At 49.6% G+C, this 27554-nt stretch overlaps 2 protein-coding genes across 3 annotated transcripts in view; one reads left to right on the top strand and one right to left on the bottom strand.

Moving 5' to 3' along the window:
- The window catches only part of Nrap (nebulin related anchoring protein), a 75139-nt gene extending 65436 nt beyond the window's left edge, over positions 1–9703 (top strand). Inside the window, exons 38-44 of the mRNA XM_060391501.1 lie at positions 1706–1810; positions 2502–2600; positions 3843–3947; positions 6524–6631; positions 7837–8148; positions 8894–9025; positions 9599–9703. Coding sequence (XP_060247484.1) covers positions 1706–1810; positions 2502–2600; positions 3843–3947; positions 6524–6631; positions 7837–8148; positions 8894–9025; positions 9599–9703 — 966 coding nt within the window. The remainder of the gene's footprint in view (positions 1–1705; positions 1811–2501; positions 2601–3842; positions 3948–6523; positions 6632–7836; positions 8149–8893; positions 9026–9598) is intronic.
- Habp2 (hyaluronan binding protein 2) overlaps positions 9085–27554 on the bottom strand; it is a 31186-nt gene continuing 12716 nt past the window's right edge. Inside the window, exons 3-13 of one of the 2 annotated variants that reach the window (XM_021630995.2) lie at positions 22565–22675; positions 20378–20485; positions 19158–19274; positions 18251–18370; positions 17696–17867; positions 16599–16696; positions 15522–15777; positions 14421–14563; positions 13442–13576; positions 11995–12140; positions 9085–10410 (exon numbers count right to left, since the gene is read on the bottom strand). In XM_021630995.2, the coding sequence (XP_021486670.1) occupies positions 10246–10410; positions 11995–12140; positions 13442–13576; positions 14421–14563; positions 15522–15777; positions 16599–16696; positions 17696–17867; positions 18251–18370; positions 19158–19274; positions 20378–20485; positions 22565–22675 (1571 nt within the window). In that variant the 3' untranslated portion in view covers positions 9085–10245. The remainder of the gene's footprint in view (positions 10411–11994; positions 12141–13441; positions 13577–14420; positions 14564–15521; positions 15778–16598; positions 16697–17695; positions 17868–18250; positions 18371–19157; positions 19275–20377; positions 20486–22564; positions 22676–27554) is intronic. The other variant, XM_021630996.2, reaches the window with a different exon arrangement.

The raw sequence follows: 27554 nt of genomic DNA, 5'->3' as shown, positions 1-27554 counted from the left end.
CCTTTCTCAGAACAGTTCTCTGAAGCTGTCTTTGGATAGCTGACTCTTCTCGGCTCCCCTCCTCTTTCCCTTCTTTTATCATGAAGTCGGGGTTGGTGTGTTGTTTTTAGGGTCTGTGTGGATACTGAAAGCTGGGCCAGGGCTGAGATATCAATGAGGGTCTGTTTAGAGGCGTCAAGGCACAGTCGGATCTTTGGGGAACCTGCATCTTGCTTTCTGTCTTACCTGTAATCGTAGTGCTCAGCTCCACAAAGGCAGCTTGAAAGAGTACCCCCACTTCATCTCCCTTATGAAAGGAGCAGGGCCTGGCTGTGAAGAGGCCCTGTAGGCTTATTCTCTCCAACTTAGAAATTTATCCAATTTTCTCTGTTCTTTATCAGAGTCGAAGGCAAAAGCATTGCCGCTGTAGACTGAAAAGACACGGTATGAAAAGCAATCTTACTGACATGGGGTTTTGAAACCTGCTCCTGAGCCCGAGTGATGCCCTCCCTCCACCGGTCGGGAAGCAGTGTGGAATTGGCACAGGGGCATTAACCAGCAGACAGTAGATCAGAAACAGACCCTCTTTGAGGCCAGCTGTGAGGAGCGCTGTGGATCCCAAAATGAAAGAGAACTAAAAAGGCCGAGGGGCTGATATCTAGAACGATATTTTGCGTTACAGCGGGACTTATATCTAAATTAGAGAAATGCCATCAACTTCGTTTAGATCCAAATTTCAGATTTCCTTAGAGAGGTTTTTTCCTACCTTTAAAAATACCCAATTTCCATAAAGAGGAGAAGAAAGGCGGTCGAGTGACGGTGTCATTGCAGGCAGATCAAGGACTGCTAATAAGATTTGACAGGCTGGGGCTCCAATCAGAGCCACGGCTGTAATGCTCCTATTTATTTCTCCCGGGATGGTGCTATTAGCCTACTCTCCTAAGCCCTTAAAATGAAGAAAGAGGATGAGGTTTTGCCTGATTCTGCTATATAAGCAAATCATAATAAGTTATAGTTGGGGAGCAGGGAGTAAACTGAGGCATGAAAGGATTACAGGGGCTAACTCATTGCTAGCCCATCACAACGAAATTTGTTTTTGTTTTTAAATTCCTCTTGTAGTTGACCTCTGACCCCTCTATGCCCACTGTATCAAGGACAAGTTTAATGGTCTCATGTTCACCAGGGATTCTTGGCTTTTTACAAGAAGGATTGTTTTGACCTTCAAATGTGTCAGGGACTGAGTTGCATTTTGGAAAAGTAATTTGCTCTGAGTCCTAGCAGCTTCAATCTAGGGTTCAAAACTGTTCAATCGACTAAGCTGAATGCAGATAGTTCTTGTTTGGCGTGTGGTAGATTACCTTACTGACAGAGTGAACCCAAATAATCCTGGTTGATCCGTGGACTTTAGCACTCACGTAGCTCTTTCCTTAAATGCTTGTCCATGGTGTCACTGCGGTCAGCTTCAAGTCTTGCTGATGGGGCTTCCTGTACCTTTATTGAGCTCCATTACTTTCTTCACAGAAAAATGTGCAAATTCAGAACAGCTGGGCTTAGTGTCCAGAGTCTCCTCTGAGTGACGACACTGGACTGTTGGGACGGAGCGTGACTGTGAAGGCCTTATTATTCTTTATTGTTATCATTCTTATTGTGAAACAAGGGCCTTCTTGAAATGCCCTTGAGGCCCTAGGCACCATCCTGACAGGAACCCTTGGTTTTCTTTTTACAGTTTCATTACAAATCAGACTTGATGGGCATGAAGGGCACAGGATGGCTGGCTCTGCGATCTCCCCAGATAGAGAGTGCAAAGAAGGCTGGAGAGCTCATCAGTGAGGTACCATCAGTCCGACCTTCCTAAGTGACATGGGCGATCCACGCATTTTCTTTTGAGTAGAGAATCTGCTTGCACAATAGAGACCATGCCAAGACAGACCCAAGGCCGATGGACTCCCAGCATCTTTTCTGGAGCCATTTGCAACCCAAACCTAAAACAATATTTCCCTGCAACTCATTCACTGCAAAGGAGTTGAAATCACTAAACATCTTAGGAGCTTTTTGCTAGATGCTAATCATCAGTTATCATCTGATGTCACTCCCCGTTTTCATTGGCAGTGTGGGGAATCTGTATCTACCCTCTGAGTTTGGTCCAGTGTGTGGAGGTCACCTTCACACCTCCAGGGGGTATTAAAAGTTTCATAGGGATAGCAATCCCAACCGGTTGATGGCCTTGGCCCTCTGCCCTAGAGCACCCCTAGAGAGAGAGACTGCCATCCTTGGGTTTCTTACTAACAGCACTTGAGTGGTGAGGGTCTAAGCAAGCCTCCGTGGGAGGACTCCTTTAAGGGGTCCCTTCTTTAGGAAGCGAAGTGCCTGTCACACACTTTTAATCACAGAGGGACGCTTGGGCCCTCCCATGCTACTGAGCAGCTTGTCTTCTGATACACCACTGTTGTTTACACATATGGACCCAAGAAGCCAGGATTAAAGAATTTAACCGTGTATCATGGGAATCTTTTCTTTTATAGACCAAGTACCGTAAAAAACCAGACAGTATCAAGTTCACCACGGTGGTTGACTCTCCAGACCTTGTTCATGCCAAGAACAGCTATGTGCACTGTAACGAGGTGAGGTCAGCCCACTCACCGTGGGCGTGCACTGGGGTACTGTGACTCGGTGCTACATGGGAGTGCAAGCCAGTGGGGTGGTTGTGGGCCAGTTGCTAACCCCTTCTAACCTCGTGCCCCTTATTTGAAGGAGGGAGGGTGTGGGAGACCCAGGCAGCAACCGTTTCATCCCGTTGAGTGAATTTAAAGAGGATTAAATAAGTAAAGGCAAATAAAGCTTTAAGCAAGTACCAGGAACACAGTGAGTCCTCTGTAAATGCAGTTACTATGGTTTGAGTCAGATTACGGTGATACTGAGTATTACTGATGATCTCTCACCAAACACAAGGCCAGATGCATCTTAATTTCTGATGTCTGCAATGGAATTAAAAGGCTGACTATAGCCGTGCTGCTGCAGTAAAGAAGAGCAGCATTCAAAGCTCCCTTCTGCCTTTGTTCCCTGTGTACCTCAGGCCTGCTTCCTCTTCCAAGGGACAGGAAGCTGCACGTGTTTTCTCCTTTGAATTGTCAAGGGTTTTTATTCTTCACACACTTACAGGACTGCTGCCTCCTCCCAGAGCCCAAGTGCTGCCCGGAACAGTTCACATTTTCAAAGCCTGAAGGGATTTGGGAATGGTTGGAAATAGGATGTCTACCCCCCGAGAAATAGATGGGATTCAAATGCTGCTTAAAGTTGTTGGCAAGGCGGAAATCTCTGCTCTGTAATGAAAACCAAGACAAAGCATTCACGTTAAAATTGTGTCTTTGTGGGGTCTGGGTAAACTAGAAAACCTAAGTTTTTAAAACACTAAGACCATACAACTATATATGTACATATATAGTTATAATTTATAAATTGTATGATAAAAAGACTAATTTGTTTTTTATTACTACTGTTCATGTTGAACAACAGGGCCTCCAGAGCCTGGGATTGTCTCTTGTTACCAGAGAACGCAGGCATGAGGTTGCAGAGGGTCTGAGAACTAGCCACCCATTGAGACAGAGTAAAGTAGGCAGGTGCTGCCACCGATGGAGCTGGTTTATAGTGCATTTGAATAGATCCTGGGGAATATCTTAACAGAGTCCACCATCGCAGATCCTGGCCGCACCTTCTACCAGGGGTAATTCCAGAGGGATGGCCCCTAGGAGCAGTGCTGAATTCCACTTCATTTAGTAAAAGACAGGGTCGGGAGACGTTCCTCCCGGCTTTTACCACGCCCAGTGGTGCCAAGGCTCTGCTTCCATCGTTTGTCTCGCCCACAGCGCCTGTACAGGTCGGGAGATGCAGACTCCCTACATAGGTACACCCCCATCCCAGACCACCCAGATTTTGCCAGAGCCCGCCTGAACGCGATGCACCTCAGTGACGTAAGTAGGACTGCTGCACGCCTGCTTCTAACGTTTTCAGCCCTGGGGATGATCTGTTGACTTCTTTTTTAAGCCCTAAGGAGGGCATGAGAGTGAAAGATCCCTGGACCCCGAGCAGGACAAACTGCTCGTGTGATTTCTATCATTTTCCTCACTGGACCTCAGTTCCCTCACCTGTAAACCAGGAAGAGATAGAGCTGGGCTGAGGGAAGCCACATGTAGCTCTGACATTGTGAATCTAGGCTCCGAAAACTTCAGCCATCTGCCTGGGGATGGTTAGGGGTGTGGCCCAGGCTCTGGCCCGTGCAGGCACACATGTTATGTGAGCTTCTCAGAGCTCTTTCTTTAGCCGCTCAGAGACATACGGTGGTGGAGATGGTGTCGCACCATCTCTGCAGTTTGAAAGGATGTGCTCAACGTAGCTGGCTCCTTTGTGCACAGAACCGTCCGTGCCAACACTCCCGCTCCCCTTGGACATGTGCCCTTTGACTGTGTAACCAAGACGCTGTTTCCTAAACCAGGGCTTGTTGTTGGCAGGGGTTGGAGGCCTGGTTGGAATAGAATAGGCAGCCGCTCAGCCAGCGATGCTGTGATCCCCAGATAACAGGTAGAGAAGCGGGGCAATCAAAAGACACTGTCAGGTTGGAATAACACGGGCTGAGTGTGTTGGCCTAGGGCAGCGAGCAGCCTCCTAGCGTCTGGCCATTCTTCGTTGCCTGGCCTGGCCATTGTGTCCTGGGGCTGCGTGTGGATCGACAGCTGCTGCAGCTTACCCCAGAGGTGGCTGCCTTGCAGGGGTTGGAGAGAGGGGCCTTCTAGTTAGCGTGTGTATTAGTTTGTTACTGTTGTAAAGCCCTGTGGGGTCCCACACGGTGAATGCTCTCAGGCTTTGTAAATATGAGTTATTATGACCATTTGAAGCTTTTGAGGAAGGAGCGAGGGATAATTTTAGAACAGCAGCTATGGTGGGCTGGCCTCCATCTGGAGAAGCTGGACCGCCCCCTCGGCAGAGCTGGCACAGAAGGTCCAGCTCGTTAATTCCCAAGGATGGGGAGGCCAGGCCTCCGCTGGAGTACCCCTCCTAGGACCTCAGCCCGGAGACGGGGAGGAAACTGCTAGTTCATGAGTGTCCCAACTGAAGGAGGACACCCACGCCAGGCTCCCAAGATAAGCACGCCTGCTCTCACAGGCGGGGGTCAGCTGCAGAGTCCTGGAGCTGAAATTAGCCGTCAGGGCTCACTGAGTGTGGAGAGCTCCTGAACCTCATTTGAAAGAGCACTCCTTCAGGGGCGTTTGGAATGCGCACAATTGGATCAAGTGCTCTGCCAGGAGGATGTAGGGGCAAAGTGACCTTCCTGAGCAAAGAAAGCCATTGAGATGTGCAAGGCAGCCGAAATAACTCAAAATCAAATGACTCTAATGTGTGAGGACGAGGACAAAACTGTGATCAAGAGGAGGGATGCCCAGGGTTCCGAATCAAAGCGCCTACAGAATCTAAAGAGTGTCAGCAGCAAAGCAGAAACCTCAGCAGCATAGAAAACACGGGAGGCAGCCACCATAGCAGGCACGGTGTGTGGGGGCGCCAGGAGAAAGAGAGCTGGCACACTGGGGACAGCCTCAGTTCAGGCCAAGGCCTCTGCAGGTGGCCCTGAGATACCCGGGCACCAGGGCTGGCGTGCACAGGGCACCCACGTAATCTGGTGTTAGACTTGAAGTTCGGGGAAAGTTTGGCATCAGTAACTGCCCCAGACCTGGGGCTCTTACCAGGAAAGCACTAGGTCTCCCTCATGGAATGTTCAGGGTTGTCTTCACTTCCTACTCGGACGTTTCTGGCAGCCATCAGAACAGGAAGTGGACTGCCAGAAGAACGTGCTGACGGGCTATCGTCTGACTTACCTTGGAAAGAACTAGTTAGCCTCAGGAAGGAACGGAAGAGCTGGAGTTGCCACTCCCCTCCTCCCCCCGAACCCCCGCCCAGGATGTGGCTATGCAAGAGGCCCGAGAGGATGAACGCACAGACCCCAGAGGGGTGTGGATCAGCTTGAAAAGTCAGGGTGAAGGGGAAGACAGGGAAGGGCCATGTGGGCCATGTGGGCCATGTGGGCCGGATTCCCTGCTGGGAGGTTCTGGCGTCCCCACCAGTCTGTGGAGGGCATGCCTGCCGGTGATGAGAGAACATCACAGCTGGAGAGCCCCAACCTCAGGCAGCGAGGGAAACCAGCCAACTGCTGGGAAGGTTGAGAGAGCACTCTGAGCATGTGTGTGTGTGTGGGTGCAACTGGGTTCTGAGCTCCAGACTCAGGGGTCAGGAGCCTGAAAAGCTGAGACCCTGAGAGGGAGTTCAGGTGCAGGAAGGATGTGCAAGGCCCCTGAGAACGGCAGCAGGTGGTGAGCACACTCCTGAAGAGCAGGAGTCCCTTATGGCCAGCCCCATGAACCCGAGAGCAGGGTAAGGCCCCCTGCGTCACACCAGGCCATGAACTCACACATCTCTGGAGCATCACTCCTGCTGAGAGCAAATAGCACGTGGGCAACTGTTGTTCCTCATTCACGGGTGCTTTGGTTTTCTCACCCAGAAAATGTACAGGAATGCCTGGGAGCAGGATCGGGCCCGTGGCTGTGACTTCAGGCTGGACGCCATTTCGTTCCAGACTGCCCGTGTGTCCAGGGACATTGCCAGTGACGTAAGGCTCCACACCCTGTGTGTGCTGACCATTCTTACTGTTTCCAAGTGAGCTAAGAGGCGCTGGGTAGCCTCTCTCCACCACGACAACAGAGTCGAAATTCATGTGCCAAAGGAAAAGGAGGGCGCAGGCCTGGGGGTTAGGAGCAGAGCTGGAAATTTGGGGATGAGGAGGTTTTGTGTGTGTGTGTGTGTGTGTGTGTGTGTGTGTGTGTTTTAGCAGCTCTCTTAGGAGCGGTACGCAGCAGTTGATGGCCGGAGCATCAAGAGGCCAAGGAATTTGTGGTTCTGTGTCTGCTTAATTTATAGTAATGAACCTTTGAGAAATTGCTTCTGGGCAAGCATGAGGGCTGACATTCAATTCACAGATGCCATGTAGCTCCAGATGTGGAGGCCTGGCATATGCAGTGGCTAACACGAGACTATCTCAAACAATGTAGAAGGCTAAGGCAGACACCCGAAGTTTCCCTCTGTCCTCTACCAGTGCACTGTGGCACACATGTTTCCACACTCATGCCCACACATGCACACATATACATACATACAAGATACAATAAGAGGAAATGTAACTACGTAAAATGAACTAGATTCTTCACTCTAAGTGATTTGAGAAGCATTAGACAAGGTCCCTGAAGGCTAGGGAGAGTACAAGGAAGAATGACACACGCCTGTTCCTGCTGGAGTGTTACAGCAGCCATACAGGGCTGCAAGTGCACACTACCACAGCTGAGGTCATGGGGGCACACTGCCACAGCTGAGGTCATGGGGGCACACTGCCACAGCTGAGGTCACGGGGGCACACTACCACAGCTGAGGTCACGGGGGCACACTGCCACACCTGAGGTCACGGCTGTACACTACCACAGGTGAACACTACCACAGCTGAGGTCACAGCTGCACACTACCACAGCTGAGGTCACGGGTGCACATACAGAACATCATCAATGGGCGCAGACTGAATTTCAGCCCCTCATCGTTGACTTCTCTCAGCATCCCATGGGATGGATATTTAGTTTCCGGTTTTATCTGATGTTCAGAGAGGCTCCATAGCTGGCCCAGACCATGCAGCTGGGTTCACTTGACTCCAAAGCTGACCCCTATGCACTGCTGAGCTTCCTGCTGAAGTCCTGGGTCTGGGCCCTCTGGGGAGGCCGGCTTTGAAAGGGAGGAGCATCCCCATGCCCTCTCGGCTTCTATCACTTGCAGTTCCGGTACAAAGAGGCGTTCCTGAGGGACCGGGGCTTGCAGATTGGGTACCGCAGCGTCAACGATGACCCAAGGACGCGGCATTTCCTCAGTGTCAGCAGGCTCCAGAGCGACAATGAGTACAAGAAGGCCTTTGCCAGCAGTCGCTCCCAGTTCCACAGCCGTGCTGACCAACCTGGCTTCCTCCAGGCCAAGAGGAGTCAGCAGCTGGCCAGTGACGTGCGCTATAGGCAGCCGCTGCCCCAGCATACCAGCGACCCAGAGGAGCTGGGCCTGAAGCATGCACAGAGGGCCCATCAACTGCAGAGTGATGTGAGCTGCCTCCACACAGTCCCTGTTACATCCCGGGGAGAGGCTGGGAAGGTGGCATGCCAGTCAGTCCCGCCTGTGACACACCTGTAACGAATGCTCTCTAAGGACTCTGCTGTGTGGCCCTTCCAGTCTTGGCACTGCCTTCTTTAACAGACAGGAACCCAAGGCCAGAGAAGCTAAACAACCTAAGGTCACACAGAAAATTAGTGGCGGGCCTAGGGTGTTTGATATGAAAGCCCAACTTCTGTTTTTCTTAACTCAAGTATTCATTACTTGGTGCGAGGGCTTGAGCCACGGGCCTTAGGTGTGCCAGGCAAGTGCTCTGCCTCTTAGCAGCTGTCTAATGTGAATGCTCTGCCCTTGTTGGCTCTTTCTGCTACTTCCGTGGGGTCATAATAATTGCTTACGCCCATTTTATACTTTTCCTTGCAAGGAGCTGAAGCCCAGAGACGGGAGGGGAGTCTTCTAAGGGCACAGAGCACATTAAGATAGGAGCTTGGGCTTGAGTCATGTGTCCCTGCTTTTGCACAGCGGCTCTCTCCATCAGGACGAGAGATTTCAGGAGTGGCTGAGTGATGGCCAGCCTCGTTGGACCCCAGGCCCTCTGTGCATCACCTGACTGCCCTTTGTCCCCTTTAATGATGTCAATGTGGTCTGCGTCTCCTTGCTGCCTTTTAAATCCCACTCAGTGGTCAAACCACCCCGTCCCATTGACATATTCCTCTCGCTTCTTTCTTCCCCCAAGGTCAAGTACAAATCTGACTTGAACCTGACTCGAGGTGTTGGCTGGACCCCTCCTGGCTCCTACAAAGTGGAGATGGCTCGGCGGGCAGCAGAACTGGCCAACAGGAGGGGCCTGGGGCTCCAGGGGGCTTGCGTGAGTAACAAGCAGCCAACAGCGCCCTGCCTAGCAAGACCATGGGAAGCACAAACTCATTGTTGCTTTTCAAAGTTTATTTTTGGCCAAAGGTCAGCTAGTTCTAAAGAAGCGTGAAAGGCAGCCGAACAAGGCGCCTAATTTCATGGGTCTGGGATGACCAGGCAGATGACACATGGGTTAAACTTCCTGTGGGCTTCCTCTGAAGTCACAGCCATTAGTTCTGCAGAGGCAAAGCTAGCAGGGCGACATCAATCCCGGGCCTGGGCAGCCCACGCCGTGCTGACTGCTTGCTCTCACATGCACGGGAAGGGTCAGGGACTCGCTGGCTCCAGCAGTCTACATTTTGAACCCGACTTTGTTCAGAAGAGAGACGCCACATCTAAATGAGACGCAGGCTTCGTTTCTTTCTCATCTTTGCCTTGAGGGTCCTTTTTTTTCTTGGGCGGGGTGGAAGAGAGGACAAAGAAGGGGAGGCGAATGTGTTAGATGTTTGCCGGGCATCTTAGCACGGCTTGTGGGAGCAGCGAGGGGCTTCGTGTGAACTCAGGGGGGTATGTGTGATTTCTGCAGGTGGGGCCAGAGGCAGCGGAGCTTGGAGATCATCAGAGCAGGGACGTGAACCCGGATGCCTCAGAGATCCTGCACATCAACAGGAAGAAGACTCTGCCTATGTAAGCCTTCTGAAGAGGGAAGCTGCCATAGAGGGCTTCGTGCTGGAGACAGGCCTGTGTGGCTGCGGTCTGGATGAGTGATTAAACAAAGGCGCTCCCTTCCTATCCCCACATCTGCCTTTATTAAAACAAGAACTCTGAAAGCAAACAAAAGAGCTTGTGTTTTGGGGGGCTTCTCTCGGATGGCTGGGTGAGACTGGCTGGTTCTGTGGAGGCCTGGATGGTGGGGTGGAGGAGTAAGGGTCAAGGTACCATCCCTGGCGCTGGGCATTCAGGGGTGTCACATTGGCTGGTATCCATGGTGAAGACAGTCTCTGAATTCTGGTGTTTTAGAGGGAAGCGAAGGTAGTGGATTTCCTGTTGGTTTCTGGGGTGGGGGTGCTCAGAGTGGGCCTCATGAAATGGTGCGAGCATCAGTCTAGAACAGCCCAGGCTAGGCAGCAGTGCCTCTGTCCAGAGCATTGCCCCAGGACATCCAGGCTGCCCAGGAAACCCCTCTTGTCCGGTGCTAAGGAAGAAGGGCTTCCAGGGTCTGCGGACAGCACCTCAGACGCCAGCCTCCCCCTGCATGGTGGTCTTTATCCACTTCAGGAACTTGCTGACTTGAGTGTAGACACCTGGCTTCTTCCCACATTCCTGGCCCCAGCTTACAATCCCATAGACATAGTAGGTACCATCCTTTTCACAGGTTAGAGGGCCTCCGGAGTCACCCTGAGGGAAGAGCAAATGGAGGTCAGCCTTGTGAACTAGGTTCAGAGAGGTCTCGAAACTCCTATGAGGGGGTGAGGGAGCAAAGCCTGCTAGCTACCCTGGGCTTCTCTGGAAACCAGTGCCAAGGCTCTTCTCAAGAATCCCGTGATGCACAGGTCCAAAGGGAAAGAAGCTGACACCAGCTTCAGTTCCCGAGTTTGAAAAAAGCTTGAAGCCCGGGCTGCAGCTGGAGTGCTGTGGGCAAATAATGCTTGCACTGCCAATTCCCAGGGTTCCTCAGCTGCTCTTAGCAGCTGGTCAAGGTGGGTGATGGTGTAGGACGGATACTCAGAGGGAGCATTCCTGTTCAACCTAGCATGTTGACCAGCATCTGAGGCCTTGCTTTTTCAGCAGTGAGCTGTAGATGCAGGATTTGTGAAGGCGCTTTAGGCAGTGCTTAGACCAGAGCAAAGATGGGCAGGAGGAAGGCAGTGAGGAAGCCAGCTTGCTTAGTAACTGCAACTAACAGCTTTTATCATATGACTTCACCTTCCCAACCTAATCACAGCCAGTACCTTGTGATCTTACAGTCACATTATAGGTATCTGAAGTTGGCAAATCTTTTCAGTGATTGATCAAGGTCCCAGAACACAAGACAGAACCAGGCTTCAAAACCGTGGCTATCAGCTTCCAAAGCCTTTCAGGATAGCCTTTGGGTTTTCTAGAGAACTGAATAACATGTGGCCCCACCCATATTCCAAAAGCTTAGGGAAACCATGCCCACTGGCTCCTTTCCATCCTGAGTATGTGCCTATCTATGGGCCCTTGGAGAGGAACAGAGGGTCAAAATAGAATCACAGACTCTGGAGAGAAGCTGCAGTTGCCCAACCCAAATGGGCTCTGAGTTGCCTGGTTGTTGTTGGGTCCCTTTTCAAGGAGGTTCTGTCATGGAATAGGACCAGAATTTGGCTGTGCTGAATTTCTGAGGACTGTTGGGCAGTACAGAAGGACAAGGGGAACGCCTACACAGAGCTGATCCTGGGAGTCTAGGAGCTATGCTTCCCGTGTGACATGAGCCCTGAGTTAGATAAGGTATGGGCTTTGATTTAGGGCAGAGACCTGAGGTCCCCTTAACATAGAGTGGACAGAATCACCACCTCCTCTTTCTCTGGGAGTGCTTCTGAATCTCCACGGACCCCAGCAGCTGGGACTGTGCCTTTATCACAGTGGAGCAGAGCAGCAAAGGCCTTGGCGTTACACACACCCAGGCTGTTCCAGTTCCAGCCCTGTCCCTTAGTGCACTGTTGCTCTTGGCCTTGATAATGTCTCTGTAAGTGAGGCCTTGATAGACCTCTGTAAGACATGATGCTGACATCTCCTTTAGATGATGCTGGGAGGGCTCACGCCAGAACGCAGAGCCATGCTGCTGTGGTTACTCTGCTGCCCCATCCTGAGGTGGGCTCGGTTAAGTCTGCCTGCCTGCGACTCAACACGGAGCAGGTGGCCTGTCAACTCTGGCTCCCATCCCAGAACGATCACAGGCCTCTCTGCTCAGCCTGAGGTTCAGGGAGCCTCTCCCTCCAAATACCATGTGGTGTTTCTGACCTGGCAGGTATCTGACCCAGGCTTCTGAAGGTTTCCTGCACAGATCATACTGTCATCGATTGTATGGTCATAGAGTTTGCGGGAGTTGCACACAGGGTTAGCAATCAGCTTGACTTTGGCATCCAGGAGCTGGCGGGACCCTTCTCCTGTGGGACAGAAAAGAGTCGCTGTAAAGAAGACCAGCGTGATACTCACCCTGCTAGCACTCACCATTATTAAGAAGCCACTAACTCTCAGGTCAGGGAGAAAGTGTTTTTATAAAGGATGGGAAGAAATGTCCTATCTTCCAGCACCAGGGCCACTTTCTGCCATCCTGCTCACCCATATTTGTGCAGGCTTTCAAAGCCATTCTGACCACATTTAGACAAATCATCTGCTTAGTTCTCTGTCTTTTCAACCTAATTGTAAATTCAGGAAAATGGAGATGGCCCATAACCACCTTTGAATTTCTTGTATCTAGCAAAAGGGCTAACACATAGTAGGCCCTGAAGAAATTGATGGATGAATGTATGGGTGGTTTCACAGATGCATGGACGGAAGAGGACAGATAAACAGGTGGATTCATGCATACGTATGTCAGTTGAAGTGCCCTGACAGAAAATTATCTGCTTTTTAGAGAAGATACCCTCTTCTTAAAGATAATGAAATTTATCAAAGCATCTTTGACTTTGAACATAAAATCTTAAGAGCTATTTGTGAAAAATAAAAGCATTCTAATTTGAGGCCTATAGGTTTCCCAACCAAGACATCACCATGCTGAGCAGACCCCATTAAGAAGAGCAAAAGAGGAAAAGCTTAGATGGACTACAACAAAGAGCTACAAAAAAGTTCCTGGTTGACCTTGAGTCCAATTAGTCAGAGGGTTTCCTTCCACTGAGCCTCTGGCAAATGCATACAGACATTTCTTCATCTGTTTCCCTTTCTTCATGAATCTAAGTCTACTCAAAGTGATTTTTGCTGTCCATTGTTAAGGGTACTACTAGTAGGAGGTGACACATTTTGAGTATTTGTTAAAAACTTAAAAATACTCTTCTAAACGTTTGTACTCGATATAATTTTGGTGCACATAATCTAAGCCCTGGGTGCAAAAATGACAATCAAAAAGGTAAAAAGTGAGCTGTGCCAGAAACAAAACCAGGACTCTTCTGCAAGAACAGGCACCTGCCGAGCACGACACTGTCCGCACAAGCACCACACCCAGCACCTCTGCAGTCTGCTTAGGGAAGGAGAAGTCTTCCCTGGTGTCCACTCAGTGCCGGAGAAAGAAGGCCAGGGACCACCAGAGCTCACGGGGAAAGCCCCGTGCAGATGGTTGCCTTCAACTAGAGCCTGAACAACGAGGCAGATGCATCCTTTGATGATGCATTGGAACTTGTTTCAGGAGCATGAGGGCAGATGACATTGGTCCTTTATTCTCTGGATGGTGGAGAACACGTGACAGACTCACCTGTTTCTGTTACACCCCAGCCCGAGATGTGGCACTCAGTCCCAGAGGGAAAGGGGCTGCTGGGTAAACAGACGGTCTTCACATATTTGGATTCCAGAGCACAGTGGCCACCTGTTGGCTTTAACTTGAGCAAAGCTGAATGAGAGACATAAGGGGTGGGGGGAATTGCTGTGATGTCATCTCTTGGTCAGAGAAGTGTTAGTCTCATCTTGCTTTGGACTTAGCAAGCCGCACTGCTCCTCCCACAATTGAGGAATGTTTTCATCCACATTTCATGATTTAAACTTCCAGAGATGGGTAACCCAACAGTCAATGAAACTAATTGGATTCAAAACCTTTCCTGATTCATTTTTCAAAAGCAGGCTGTATGGGAAGGGGCTATTGATGAGGAAGGAAGAAGGGAGAGTGGGGAAGAGAGAAGAACACCTCACAACGTGAAGGGATAGGGCACAGCCCTACAGACCTGAGCGCCCAACAGCCTCAAACAGCACTGCCCCTGCACCTGTTAGGTGGCATATGTGTGCACTTATATACTGTGTCACGGCACAGTCAGCTGGAGGCTCTATAACAGCTGTGTAACAGCGCCTGTTAGGTGTCACACATGTGCACATATATACACACCGTGTCACAACACAGTCAGCTGGGAGCTGTATAACAGCAACCCCATTTTATGGAACAGAAAACCACAGTTTGGAAAGATGGCCTGGATCCTAGCTAATAAGCAGGAGGTCTGAGATTCAAGGCTGAAAGCTTTCCATGATGTAATATTCTTCACATCTCTCCCCTTCAATTGAAAAGTTTTACCCAGTTATCAACAATGCTATCATACACTCCCAAGACATAAAAAGCCTTTATAAATTATGCACATTCCAGGATCCCTAAGGGATTAAAAAAATAGTCAAAGGAACTTTCTATAATCAAACCCCAGAGTTCTATCAGTGGAGAAATCCACCTAGGACAAGACCCAGGGGATACTTGCCAATGTCATTGTGGGGAATCTCATCTTTTTCATTGTACTGACTGTACTTCAGTATCTTTTCCACCCTGAAGGTCTGCTCATGGAATTCTGTCTTCTTCAGGTCCTGGTCTCCTAGCACGACTTTTAGATGCTTGATGTTTATGCTTCAAAGTAAAATAAGATGGTCAGAAAATGAGTGGAATGATGCTCCTAGGAAGCCATTCGACCTTGGCGAAGCCCTGACCTTCAGCTTCAGCATCCTCATCCTTTGCTCCCTTACAAAACTCTGCTTGGGTTCCAAATAAGACAATGCAAGGGAACTCCATCATGGAGCGTTCAGGCATATACTCGTTTCATCTCACGTTTCTTGGGAGAGTTCTCTTGTCTCTGGGCTTGGCTGAAAGTCAGCCATTGAAGTCTTGAACAAATCTGCTGAAATGTAGCTGCTAATGTTAATGTGTCTGGTTGCTCTTGGGGACCACGCTAGAATCCCAGAGGATAGTGTAGACTTGCAGATATGCAGGCTGCCTCTCAAGCCAGGGTTCACGAGACCAGCCCTGACCATGAACTTGGGGAATCTGGAAGAGGTGATGATTTCTCAGCTCCCAGAAATCACTGAAGTTATAAATGAGGACTCCTGACCTAAAGGTTCATTGATAATGGGTTGTTTTGCCCATTCAGGGTAGACTCTAGAGACTTCGGAAGAAGACAGACCCAAATTCAATCCACTCACCAGCCTTCTTTCAATGAGACATTAGATAAGACATTAAACATTCCTTAGATCCATGTCTCCTGCACACTCTGTCTGTCCTTCCATAGATACTTACTAAATGGTTGCTACATGGAAAGGCCTCTATAGCGAAGGCCTCAGGGACATTAACAATTAAAGCAAACAAGCCCTGTCCTCTCTTGGTAGCTAGTTATATATGCTAAACTACCCAGAACACCTGTGATAAGCCATGGTAACTATATCCCCTCTCATTTCTCTCATGTAAGGCTCTGTTCTTTCCCCTCTGGTGCACTCAGCTCCAGTCCTGCCAAAACTTCTGAGGTATCGCTTGACAGGAAGGGAGCCTGTTTGCACCTCAGTCGTGCTGCTCCTTGCTCCCCGTGGATACCTACTCAACACAGTGGGCTGCAGTGAGCACCCAGCAGGGGTGGATCAGGGCTCCCCCACAGAAGTGGCCTTGGGGCATGGTGGTGGTCAGCGGCAGTGATGTTTGCAGGGACACCTGCCACGGGTGTTTGCCTGCCGTGCTCTTCAAGCCCCCATAGATGCGCTTGACCGCGCGCTCCGCCAGCTCTGTCTTCCCGCAGGAGGCAAACCCTGGCAGCTCCATCGCAGGCTCCAGAAGGCTTCCCACCGGCTCAGCAGTGGCTGTGGGGTGCATGAAGATGAATCACACGAGCTGTTCCTTGGGAGGACAGAGCCGGAGTTGTGGCTCTGATCACAAGCTGACTAAGTGTCCAGAGCTGAGAGACCACACCTCCACCATGGTGTTTGGTGAGTGACAGATTGTTGGATAACTTAGTTAACATAAAGCAAGTTCATGGAATTCATGATAAAGATGGTGCTATTTCGAAGCTTATTACTCCTAAGAGCTACAAATACCTACGTAAAATATATAAACCCATCATGTATCATGCATACTGTGTCACAGTAATGCATGTTTTCAGGCTTTTTTTTTTTTTTTTTTTTTTAAGATTAGGGGACATAAGAGGTTTACCTAGAAAGCTGTGGCAAGGAAAGAGTTGTAAAGGCTACATGGCTATGACCTCATTCAGTTCCTTGAGGTTTTATAGAGGCGGGGTATAACAGCCAATTCCAGAGACCAAGAGGACTTGTCACAGGAAGGAATGCTTGGGCCAGCCTTCAAAGAATAGTTAGAAATAGACAAAAACAGATATGGGTTGTTCTATGGGGACCCATAGAACAATGAAACAGGGAAAGAATCCCATTGGTCAGATAGATGGGCACAGGAACCAATGCCAAGGACACTCACCTGGGTTGGGAAAGTCTTAGAGCTAGCCTGAGCTGACAGAATGTTGAGCTATCTCATCATCCCGAGGGCTTCGGAGGACTGGGAGGGGTGATATGGAGGTGTGCAGGCAAGGGTCAAGGGTTGTAGGGTGGGAGTGGTGGAGTGCCAGGAATGTCACTGGTTCTCCCCAGAGCGCTCTGGGTAGCCGCAGACTTACCCGGGACTGGACAGACTGGGATATCACAGTATTCCCATTTCACCTTTTCGCTGTTCACCTTAACGAAACACCAGGGCTTGAGGTCTCCATCTGGGTTTCTAAAACACAAAACTGGAATGACTGACCATCAAGGCGTGGAGCCCTTAACATCACGGAAGCACCTTGGGTCAGGGGATACCCAGTGCTCACACTGCCAGGCTTCTTCACTCTACTCCTCAAGGGGTAGCGAGCCTTGGCACACAAGCGTGCTTACAGATTTTGCCAAAATCTTAACTTCCAGAGGAGAATCCCAAGGACAAGGAAACAGTTTCCAGCCCTTGTGCTGGACCATGACATGAAGCCTTTTATGGAGAAGTGAGATCCCTATTGAAGACCCCACTCACTGTGTTTAGAAAAGTGTTACAGACAGACAGACATGATGAAGGCTGGGACCCCAGCTCCAACCTCTGAACCACAGGCATGAAATCCTTTGAGAAGCTGTCAAGGGGTTTCTCCATTAAGACAGCTCCACAAGAAGGCAGCTCACAGCCAGCAGGATGAGGCTAGAAATAGTGTTGTGTGCAAAGAAGATGTTCCTGCTTGTGGCGCCGGCCCCTCGCCAAGCACAAACACCCTCACTTTCCATGTGCCAGCCACCTAAGCCATTGACCTTGGTTAGACAAAAGGGAGAGGCGGGCAATCAGCAGCTGGTCTGCAGACAGAGCATGGGGAGGTTGAGTCCCTTTGCTTCGCAGCCTCTCTCTTGATGTTATGTGGGCTCATGTGGCTACTTCTGCCACGAAATTCAAATTCGTGTGGAAGATAATGTGTCACTTCCTAGTTAGTTTTTTTTTTTTTTAACCCTTCCTGGGTATTTGCAAACCTCTGTGGAACTGAATTCTCCACCATCATCACCTTACCCACACGGCTCATGTAGCATTAGTAAGAAATGAACTTTGATATATCTGAGCCTCTGAGACCAACTGAGCTTTTGTTGTTATAGTATAACCTTGCCTATCCCAAGTAGGATGATTTCCTGTTCAGAAAGGCTGTTTACTCGAAATTGGTTTCAAAATCAGGCAACCAAGATGGAGCCTACTGGAGATGGTGATTTATACCTGCAAAAGTTGTGATCTGCAATCCCGTGTGTCTCAGCATCCTCCATAAACATGTTGTAATTCTCCTGCAAGAGGAGGTGGGAGTTCCAGTAAAGGCACAGGTTCTGGTTGACTGTCCTACTCACTTTGCCTCGGTAAGAGTAGCCGTCACCAACATAGCAGTCACTCGGACCTCGGAGAGAGCAGGCCACCTATGAGAACTGTCAGTCTCGGACACACTGCCCTCAGTAAGGATTCTCGGGGATAGCTAATGGTCAGGGGACTGGGTTTCATCACAAAGCTCCAGAATGTTCCACATTCAACCAGAATTAAAAATACAAGAATCCTCCAGTTGAGGGGGTGGTGCTAGGGGCCCTGGTATGGTCTGGGCAGGCGGTAGATTTGCTGCACCACACCCCGTCCTGTCACCTCCTTGCAGGGAGCTGGACAGGCTCTGTGCTCTGAGGTTTTAAGAGGGAGGTGGAGCAGAGCTTGGGAAGCCATGAGCTTAGGAGACACTGGATGGGGTCTTCCTTGTCCCAGAGTCCTGGAAGGTGCGGTAGCGAAGATGCATACCTATTTCACAGAATCTCCCGCTGTACTGGTCTGGACAGGCACAGCTAACCCGGGACCGCCGTCTGTGCCGGGAGCAGACACCACCATTCTGGCAGGGGTTTGGCTTGCACGCTGGAAGCACTGTGAAAATGGAGATGGGGCCCGGAGGGCATGTTAGGAGGAGGTCCAGCACCCACAGGTGGTGGCCCTCTTCTGGGGTCATCCTTTCCTAAATGATAGGCCACTGAATGGCAAATGTCACCGAAGCCTGAAACACAGAGCAGCATGGATGGAGGCCATGCAGTAGAACAACCAAAACAAATGACCCCTCCCCCAGATAAAAAGATGAGTGACTGGGACCCAGAATAAGAAGTAGCTGGAGGCACAGACAGATGTTTTCAGATAGTCTGAGCCAGGTGGAAACTGTCTGTGGACCTTGGGAGCTGTGGGACTGTGGGCAAGTTAAGGCCTATGAATTTCTTTTGTGCCTTGAGTGGACTAACTCTCTTGGGATAGTGTCCTGCTCACATTGGTGACTCCATGTGTAACTTCTCTTCACAACCCATCTCAGGAAGAGGTCAGTGCCTACTTCCTGAAAGAATTAACTTCCAAGGTGTGTATGTGTGTGTGTGTGTCTGTGTTTGTGTATGTGCATGTGTCTATGTAGGTATGTGTGTGCATGTGTCAGTGTGTATGTGTGTGTGTGTGTGTGTGTGTGTGTGTGTGCTTATGTGTGGGAATACAGATTAGTGAATTCTCCTGAGTTCTCCAGGGAGGATCCATTTTTTTTTAATCCTAATGAAGAGGAGAATCCTGGACTCCACATAAACTTCAGACACACTTCCACGTCTGTACAGTAAGGGGCAGACATCACGGACACAGTTCCTGCAGTGAATGCGTTCTGCTCGGAAGCACCCCTGCCACTCACCTTTGGAACACTCTGGTCCTGTGTACGGGAATTTGCAGACACAGCGGTAATAGGGAGGCTCCCGGGTAAGGAGGCATTCTCCCTTGCCACAGGGGTTGTCCTTGCACTTGTTTCGTGCTGTACGGGATACACAGAGAAGCAGAGAATGAGGGCGAGGCATTTTTGGGACACAGCTGACTTAGATGCTGGCTTAGCCCAGTTTTGGAGGTGGGGCAGGCTTCCTGAGTCTGCAGCTTTGTCCACAGTCCTGAAAGGCCAGCCGCTCCAGAACAATGTTTCCCTCTTACCCATGGGTCCCGGCTGGTGCTGCCTGCCTTCCATCCAGTACTCACAGCCTTAATTCTCCATCCTAACACACGCTTTGATGGAGGTTCACACCTTCAGCAAGCAGGTGTGATTTCTGCCTCTCTGATTTGTGTAGTTGATTTTCCCCCTTTGGTCATTCTCCTGAGAGGTGAGGAGAGGGGTGACCCAAATGCTGTGTGTATATCCAATAACCTCAACCGCCCCAACCATTCATTGAAGGACCATAAGGCCAAAACGGAAGTAAGAAGCGGGAAGAACACAAGGGCGAGAGGCTGATGATGAAGCTCTCTGCATTTGTCACAACCTTTTCACTTTCTTCCATCCCAGGAGATGACCCTTGATTTGACCAAAGCCATCTCCTCACCAGGGGTAAAACCACCTACACATCTTTTCTTCCTGTGTCTTTGCTCTCAGTATTATACAGCCCTGAAGGAGTTCTAAAGGCAGACACCAGGAGGGTAGTGGGAAGAAAGAACCCAGGAGTCAGGCTTGTGGCTCTGATTTCTGCTTACATTTTAACCAGCCGTGCAGTCAGGGCACCTCTGCAGTTCCTTCCACCTCACCTCAAACTGGGACTTATGTGCCCTGAGACAAGCCCATTTGAAGATTGTATTTCTCTGCTGTACATAGTCTAAAAGCAAATTTCCCAGTTTGGGCTGTGTTTGGGTTACATGCTGTCTCTCACCCTCTGTCAGCCTTGACATTCTTCTCTGAAGAGTGGAGCCTTGGGCCTCATGTCACAGCATTGGGGGCAGTATACACACAGATGCCACCTGTGACGCAGAGCCCGAGACCACCATGCATGATGGTCTTTATCCCAGGGTCACCCGGTGCTTCCCCACCACCTTTGAATGAAGGCAGGAGGCTTCAGGGTGAACCCCAAGGGAAGTGGGAATGCAAAGAAATGCACTCACCAGTCTGACAGCGGCTCCCCGAGAAGGGGGCTGGGCAGTTGCAGCTGAAGGTGTCCCCTCTGATGACACAGTCCCCACCGTGTTCACAGGGGTTGGACTGGCATGGATCTAAGACACAAAGGCAGAAGTCAAGGTCAGAGAAGGGGAATCCAAAGAGAAGCCCCACTTTTAACCTAGTGTTGGTCTCCTGCCCCAAACCAGACATTAACAATAGCACTGTTGCTTGGACAAAGAGAAAAACATGTATCATCCTCCAAGATCAAGGGCAAGTGCAGTCACATGCCCGGGGAGAGGAATGCAGGTGAGTAAGAGGGGAGGCAGGCAGACACAATTGTGGCTGTGTCCCTCAGCCCTGCTCTGGACCGGGCCTTCTCACTGGGAAAGTCCCCGTCCTCTTGTGTCTGTTGTTCTCCTCCCACCTCGCCGGGAGCACTTTGGGCTCTGTCTCTGATGCTGGAGGCATTTCACAAGCCTGAAGACCTCCCTACTTCCAGTGCCAAGGGGTGGAGGTCAGGCAGAAGCATGCAAAGCTAACCCACCCCTCACGAAACACAGGCTCTCTGAACATCAGGAAAGAAGAGCAAAGGCAAGAGGGTGACAGAGAAAATGACCCAGTGGCCTTCATCTTTCTTCAACTCCTTGTTCAGTTAGATTTTGTCATATTTCATCTGTGCCTTTGGCTGTTTCATGGTTGTCTGAATGGATCTTCCCTTGGGGAATTCTTTGTCCTTCGCGCACACTCATTGTTCTTTGGTTCAGGAAGTAGGATCCTGGGGCCTGGCTCCTGTTTTGATGGCCTCTTCTGATGTTCCCCTGGCGCCCTGTATCTTGGCCCTGCCTTCCAGGCCACTTTGCAGTAACACAGCTTTTATGCCAGCTGCTAAGTGCTTTCCATGCTTTCTCTCGGCTCAGTCACATGGCTTTGCCTGGATCTAGCTTCTTATTTCCCTTTCCGTCCTATTGGTCAGTCTAAGGAGCCATAAACCAAAACCAAGTGTGTGAATACATACACATGCATACAACTACACTAACACACACACACACACACACACACACACACACACACACTCACATATACATAAGTAACTACATTAAAATATATAGGCACACACAACCACACTCACATATACACACATATACACAACAACCACACTCACATATATACAAACACATATGCACACAACTACACTCACAAATACACAAATATACACACAACCACACTCCCATATACATACACATATATACAACCACCCCCACACATACACATACATACACATAGATGTACAAGCACACACACAAACATATATACACTAACAACTGTTGTTAGTATTATATTCTATCATATTATATTATATTGTTATAATATATAACAACAGTTAGCATATAACTGTTGTTAGTATATATACATATATATATATATTTACAACTGTGGAAAGATTCTGAATAAAAGGCTGGGCGTGGCAGCAAATCCTTGTACTCCCAGCCCCCAGGAGGTAGAAACAGGCAGGACATTGAGGCCCACCCCATTTAATCAGTGTAGGCCCAGGCCGGTAAGAGGCCCAGCCTCAAAAGCAGGTGGATTTCCTGAGGAAGAGCATCAGAGGCTGCCTGCTGGCCTTTCTATGCACACATATACAAAAGCATCTATATGTTCAACCCCCCAACATACACACAGACTTACACACACACACGGATGCACACAGGCACACAGATGGTAGCTAGCAAACAGAAGGAAAAGGGGCTGAGATGGAAAGCGAGGGAAGCCCCAGAGCCCGACGTGTCAGTGTCGCAGTCTAAATGCTCAAAGCTGATTCAGATTCTTTGCATAGTTCAGACTTAGCTTGAGGTCAAAGATACAGAACGGATGTTGAACTTGAGTTTTGAGGTGTCAGGAGAGCCTGATGATGCAGCGGTGCCTGACTGAGCGACCTTGGTGGAGTCTGTTCCTCTCTTTGCCCTCCCTCACTTCACTTACTCATTGAGGTAGAGAGATGCTTCTAAGTGACTTCCCTGTCCTTGAGGTGTATCGCTCCATACAAGGGTGTGTGTGTCCGGGCAGATCTGGTCTCTAACGCTCTTTAGTGACCATTTTACCATGCAGGCCAGAGAGAAGGGGAGAAAGGCCCTTGAATATGGCCACACATAAGTTCCTTCCATCACGGTCCCTCCTTCTGGATTGGCACCCACCATCGTCTGCATAGTACCAGTCAGGGTTCTCGAGGGAGGTCGGTGTGACGCTGGGGTCTTCCTCTGGGCCAGGATACTCGTAGCTGTAGTAATAGTCATCAGGAATCCAATCTGCAGGGCGGGAACAGGACAGAAGACACCCTAGCCGTTAGGCCCGAGGAAGTCAGCCTTGCTTCAGGAGACCACCTCTCCTCAGAGAGCACAATCTCTTTAAGGAGGCATTACATATCTTTTCAGCTCTCCCCAGTGACACAGGAAGACAGGGGTTTCAAGCTTGGTGATGTGTAATTTGGGAGGTGCTGAGGTTCAGCGAGGCTGTGCTGGTATTTGTCATGGTAGGCCTGTCTAGAGATGGAGAAGGAGACCAAGTCCCAAGCTTCCACTAAGTGAGGCCTTGGGTAGGCCTGTTTATTCTCCACGCTAGGCTTCTCAGCTCTGAACAGCAGGGAGCACCCTGTGGCCTCCAGGTCCTCACAGATCTACACAGGGCCTGCCAGGGAGTGGGCGTGTGCTTCTGTCACAGTGCGTGACAGACTCGTTCCCTGTGAGACTTCGTTAGCAGCCTAGCGTGGTGAGGTCACTTGTCACTTCCCTCTTTGGTCAAACATTGCTCAGCTGCATCTACAGAGCATTCAACCCCCAATCTTTACTGCACTTTGACTGGGCCTGTCTCATTCAACCTCCTGGAAGTCTGGGAAGCAGGGCCAGGGCTGCAGCTTGGTTGGTAGGGTGCCTGTCTTCATACCCGGAAGCACTAGATTCCATCTCAATGCTGTACAAAACAGCTGTGGTGGTGTACACTGTAATCCCAACTGTCTTAGTTTTCCTTTGATGTGTCATGAAATAAAGACACCCCAACAACTTCAGCTTGAGGAAGGGACAGTTTGTTCTGGTACACAGGTTAGGGGCACAGTCTGCCATGGTCAAGGCAGCAGGAGCTTGAAACACTGGTCTCATTGGATCCCCAATCAGGAGGAACAGAGGGATGAATGAATGCTCCGCTCACTTTCTCAGTTTTAGACAGTCTAGGTCTAGAGCCGGACAATGGTGTTGCTCTCCTCTATGAACCCAATCAGCATCCTCCCTCACTGGCGTGCCCATCTACAGGTGTGCCTGGAAGCTTGCATCACAGATGGGTTAAGAAAGTTGTCATGTTGACAATTAACACTATCACATCAGAATCTAGGAGATAAAGGTGAAACGGATCAGATGTTCCAGCCGTCACTGGCTGCAGAGGGAGTCTGAGGTCAGGCTGGAGTACACAAGATGCTTCCCTGCCACCCCCCCACCAAAAAAAAAAAAAAAGAATCTGGAACTGTATGTTGGGCCATACACTGTAGAATCTGAGGCCCAGAGAGAATAAGCAATGTACCCAAGGTCCCATAGCTAATTCACAGCCAGATTTAAACTACTGAAGTTTGTCTCAGCACAACCATCGTGTCTTTCGAGTTCAGTGACAGTGCTCCATTGCTTTAATTGGCTCTTTCTATCACTTTCCATTTGCACACTTAGCCAACCAAGCCAAGCCCACTGAATGTCTAGGCTGCTACTTAACAGCCAGCACATACAGCAGTCAGGTTGTTCTTGGACCTTGGTTACCAAAGGGGACAGAGTGCAGCGACATCCACAGATGGAAAGTTCAGTTATGTAGGACTTTGCATGTGTCTGAACACGAGCTCTTGGTGATATGGACGCCGGATGCTCTTCCGCTGCTGGAGGGAAGTTTGGGATTGGGAGAAAGTTGAGTTTATTTTGCCCTTTCCAGCTGATGTGAGGATGGCAAGTTGGCAGAGGAAGCTTTCCAGAGAGACATATGATAATGAGGCAGGAACAAATGCAGTCACCGGACTTGAAAGGCAACCCAACAGAGGCAGGATGGCGAAGAGGGCCACTCTCTATCCAAGCCTGATTACCAAGCATGCTGCTCACACATCTCCCCAGCACTCTGTTATATAGTCTTTATATCTGTGGCTTCCGAAAATCGACTTTTGCACAATGGCTGTTTTATATTTCCCATTAAAAGTGGAATTTTCTTTTTATTTCTTTTTTGGAATACGCCAACTCTGGTTCCTTGGCAAAGTTTCACTTCATTTATCACAGTGTCAAGTCAAGACTTTCTTTGCTTGCTCATTATTTCTCCCTGGCTGCTTTTCCCCACTCAGAAAATGTTCCCAGAGGAGGCCACCTTTCCAGGGATGAGGATCTAGATTGAAGATAAGACTGCAGTCTTCCTGGAGCAATAAAGTTTCCTTCCATAAATAAAGTAGAGAAAGGGAGGGAGTAGGTGAGAGAAAGATGTTTTTCCGCATTGGCCATGAAGGATTTCAAACTGACATTCGAAGGAGACAGAGAGTTGATTGCAACATTGATCTGTCTCTGTTTTCATTGCAGGACTTATTTCTGTTTTTCTTATGGTGTCTATAGATAACAGTCTCTCGGGAACTCATGGACCCCTTTCAATATTCCCACAAATCGGAGGACAGATTGGCTACTCTTGACTATGTTTTAAGGATTCTCGCTCCACACCTCCATTTTGTGGTTAGGGAGATGGTTCCACTGGTGAAGCGCTTTCTGTAAAGGCTGGAGACCTGGGTTCAGATATTTACCACCTGTGCACATAGGGAAACCATGCTGATCCATGCCTGGAATCCTAGTGAGGGGAGGACAGGAGGTGGGAGAGCCCTGGAGCTCACTGCCCAGCACCTACTCTTGCCGAATTGTGAGGTTTATGTCCAATGAGAGAGCTTATTTAAATATATATATATATATATATATATATATATATGGCGAGTGATAGAGGAAGACACCGCCATTAACCTCAGCCCTCTATCTTTGTATATATATATGCAAACACAAATGTATATGTGTACCTGTACATACAAGTACATGCACACAGACCCACACATATAAAAATCACTCAGACTAAGCGGCTACCCAGGAATTAATACCTAAACACACGGTTATTGCCCTGTTTAGGATAACAACAGACACACGGAGCCTGACTGATGCTGCTCGTGGATTGGGGTGTTGAGATGCAGGCTTTCTTTCTAGTCTTGTTGATACAGAACATGGCATCTTACCCAGCACCCCTTTCTTTCTCTTTGGGACCTAATCAGTTTTGTCTTCCCCTCAGCACAGAGGGCCAGCACAGAGCCCTCCGTGAGGTTAGTTACCATGTGTGACAGATGATTTTCCCTGTGAGCAAGCCTTCCTACCTTCCAATTGGCCTCGCTTGAAGCAGCATGAGTGGGGACCTTAGGAAGAAAATGGGTGAGATTTGTGCTTTCTAAAAGAATCCAATGAGCTCTGTACAAGTTTATAAAATTGTCTGTTTTCTTGGTGGAAAGGGATAGTTGCCTGACATTCTGACATGCTGGAGAAAGCAGCTTGGGAGAGATAGTTGTAAAGTGCCTTCCTTGGAAGGAAGGGAATTGAATTCAACCTCCAGAACCCACATTTAAAAAGCAGGGGTTGAGGTCCACAGATTTACAATCCTAGTGCCGGGGAGGCAGAGTCAGTATGATGCCTGGAGCCCACTGACCAGATGGGTTTGCCCACTGTTGAGTTCCAGACCTATGAGAGACCCATCTCAAAATCCTCAGAAAATTGTGTGTCGGGTAGCCTGGCATGTGTGGCAGTGAATCTGAGACTGTGTCTCAAGCAAGGTGGAGAGCAATGAGTGACTCTAGAGGTTATTCTCTTAGCTCCAGCATGACAACATGAATGCACATGCATTCACAAACACATGGACATGCATATACATCATGTCATATACATATACAGGCATGCACACACACAGAGCAACTATGCCTGAGGTTTTCCTCTGGCATCCATAAACATACATACACACATACAAAGACTGCTTTGGGTTCAAATTCAGATTACTTGAGACCTCCTCTGAACTGCTGAAAACAGGAGAACCTTGGGAAGAAAGAATGGCTCTCACCAGCATTTTATATTAGGAATAAAAAAGAATCCTAGGGCCTTGCTGCTTTATCAAACCTAGCTAGAAATAACCATGAAGACTGGTGGGGGCATCCTGACTCGACACAGATACTTCCAGCGGTAGGTTAGTCCATAGAAGTATTTTCTGTGTGTCAGATGCTCTGTGTAACTGTCAAGCTCTGTGGGGAAGGCAGTCTTCCCTCCTAGTCCTCAGATCAAAACGCCCAGGCAGAAGGCCGTCCACACCCAGCTTCATCTGAGTCTGAGTCCCGGGAGCCTTTTCATGAGCCTGGCATCTCTGGGGTCCAGGTCAGAAAGACTTTGGCCATTTGGCATTCAGGAAGTGGTCTGCACCCGGAAACCTTCAGCTAGCACAGGCCCCTCAAACCTCTCCAGGGTTCCTATGGTAAGAGCTCACAGGTGGTGCCGTGGGAACTTCACAGCTGCTCTGCTAAAGGACCTTGCCAGAAATGTGGAAAGGAATGAAAATCCCTGGAATGTCATCCCGGTTGGCTTCATCCATCACCGTGCCACAGCTGGCTCCTCTGAGGCCTTCCCCAAACCCCAGCCCTGTCGGCCTGCATGTGACATTCCCAGCCCGGCTGGCAGGCACACACAGCTGAGAGCCCGGCTGGCAGGCAGCAGGACAGCTGATGGATGGGCACAGCCTGTGGCGCTGGGCAGAGCCAAGCCAGCTTTGAAGATGTGTTTCCGCAGGCCTGCCGGCTGTGTATCACCTGCTTTGGGGAGATGGGCAGACGTGTGCCGTTTGATGACCACCTTCTCCATCACCCACTCGGGACTGGGGACCAGGCGCCTTCTGCTCCAGCAAAGTCCTTGCCATGTCCTGGCACCACTAAGACCAACCAAGGAAGCAGTTTGCCTAAGGGCATGAACGGGGGGTCTCTCCACCATGCTGCTGTCTGAAGGGAGCACGGAGCTGATGAATTTCATCAAAGAATAGCCCCTCGTGCAATGGAACCAGGCGAGGATATGCTTTAATTCTCGCCTCCTCACTCCACAGCCAGAGGCCAGCAGAGCATCT

The sequence above is a fragment of the Meriones unguiculatus genome, chromosome 1 (genome assembly GCF_030254825.1).
Source record: "Meriones unguiculatus strain TT.TT164.6M chromosome 1, Bangor_MerUng_6.1, whole genome shotgun sequence".
Lineage (NCBI taxonomy): Eukaryota > Metazoa > Chordata > Mammalia > Rodentia > Muridae > Meriones > Meriones unguiculatus.
Note: the sequence above shows the minus strand (reverse complement) of the source record. Positions and strands in the feature narration are given on the sequence as shown.